Here is a 1,627-nt window from a genome sequence, read left to right on the forward strand (position 1 = left end):
TGCGCGTCACAATGCGCCTGTACGCCAGCGGACGGTGGATAGAAATGTATCGATCGATGGCGGTGAGGAACAGGCTTCCCACAGACGCGGTGAACGAGGCCGTCACGCCCCCTAACTTGAACAGAAACACGTTCGGACTGTCTTTGCGGTGAAAGACGTGAAAGTCCAAGAAACTGTAGACGAAGATCACGCTGCCAAGCAGGTCTGCGATGGCCAGGCTACCAATGAAATGGTAAGATGGCCTGCAGCGCAGGGTACGTGACTGCAGTATCACGCACAGGACCACCAGGTTCTCCAATACTGTAAAAGTCCCCAGCGTGAGAGACAACACGGCTATGGCGAGCTGTTGGCTAGGAGTCAGTATCATGAAGCATTCCATGTCCATAAAGTTCTCCCCGCACTGCAGACTGCTCCCTTCATCTCCGAGGCTGAAGTTCCCAAACACGTCAGAGCTGTTCGTGGGGTAAAAGGGCAAACCTTTTACGATGAGTTCCTCATCCGGTCCCACTTTATCTGCGAAAGAGCTTCTGCGGTAGGCTGCGAACGGCTTCGGCAGTGGGTATCCGCTTTTGGCGCTTTTGATGTGGTCATCATAGCCGACGTCGTTAGAACCAATGTACTGCAGTCCAGAAGTGATGGTTCTGAAGGTGGTTTCTGCCACTCCATCCAGAACGGATTTCACATCGGACTTGGAGGCAGGGAACAGCATGGTCACAGATGCGCTGAAGGAAACCTGTTGGATGAAATTGAGAGAATGTACGTTCAAATAAGACTGACATATAGAAGATTACAGAGAATACTGTGCTCTCAGAAGCTCAATCGATGCTGCACTGGGCACAGAAATAAATGCCCTCTCAGACGAGCCATCATCCGGCTCTTGTATTTTGCGCTTGTTGTTTTTCTTGCATGGATGGGCACCTAGGGATTATTACTCTAAGAGACAGGCTTTGAATAATTGATGCCGACATACTTAAACCTAAAACACCATATATACAGTTATAAAGCAGCGGGCAACCTAGACACAACCTTATATTGGTGAGAAAAACAGCTTCTTCTTTTTTTCAATCTCATATATTGACTCAACTGGAATAACTATCAATTAAAAGTATAACATATATATGATTTATAGTTAGAAATTCAAATATATGATAAACTCAGAATATAATAATAACTAATACCATTATAGGATAGTCTAGTATGCGACTTATATTTAACTGTAATGCACACTATCATCAGTGCGTTTTGAATCATTATTCGGCAAAAGAAGTTCAATTTAGGTTCAATTCCGTTTTTATATTTAGTATCGCAACATGCGTGTCAGAGAACTTCACAGCGATTCCTTTGGTATTTAATATGTAAGACCACTGCACTGCGAGACGCATTGTAGATTAAAACTGCTAACTTTTCTATTTGTGCTGAAATAAGCTAAGTTCACCTAAAGCGTTCTATAGCGTTATAATACCGCTGCAATTGAATTTAATAAAAGACGAAATGCATCAGGTTGCTAGAGTTGAGAAATGCCGTTTTTTACCTTCACATCGTTGGCGCAGGTGTTCCTCTCTGTGAACAGATGAGATGCTCTCCAGCTCCACCGCAGCCCGAGCACTGAGTGAGAGTTCTCAGGGTT

At 44.5% G+C, this 1,627-nt stretch overlaps 1 protein-coding gene across 1 annotated transcript; it reads right to left on the minus strand.

Annotated features, from left to right (window-relative positions):
- Positions 1-3: 3 nt before the first annotated feature.
- Positions 4-1,621, minus strand: LOC107578559 (cannabinoid receptor type 1A-like; the record flags this gene model as incomplete). The annotated part of the gene is made up of 2 exons (XM_016264506.1): positions 1,532-1,621; positions 4-733 (listed from the first exon to the last, which is right to left on the minus strand). A coding segment is annotated over exon 2 (706 nt), but the record flags the coding sequence as incomplete, so codon positions are not given.
- Between the last annotated feature and the right edge of the window lie 6 nt (positions 1,622-1,627).

The sequence above is a fragment of the Sinocyclocheilus grahami genome, unplaced genomic scaffold (assembly GCF_001515645.1).
Source record: "Sinocyclocheilus grahami isolate Dianchi unplaced genomic scaffold, SAMN03320097.WGS_v1.1 scaffold10890.1, whole genome shotgun sequence".
NCBI lineage: Eukaryota > Metazoa > Chordata > Actinopteri > Cypriniformes > Cyprinidae > Sinocyclocheilus > Sinocyclocheilus grahami.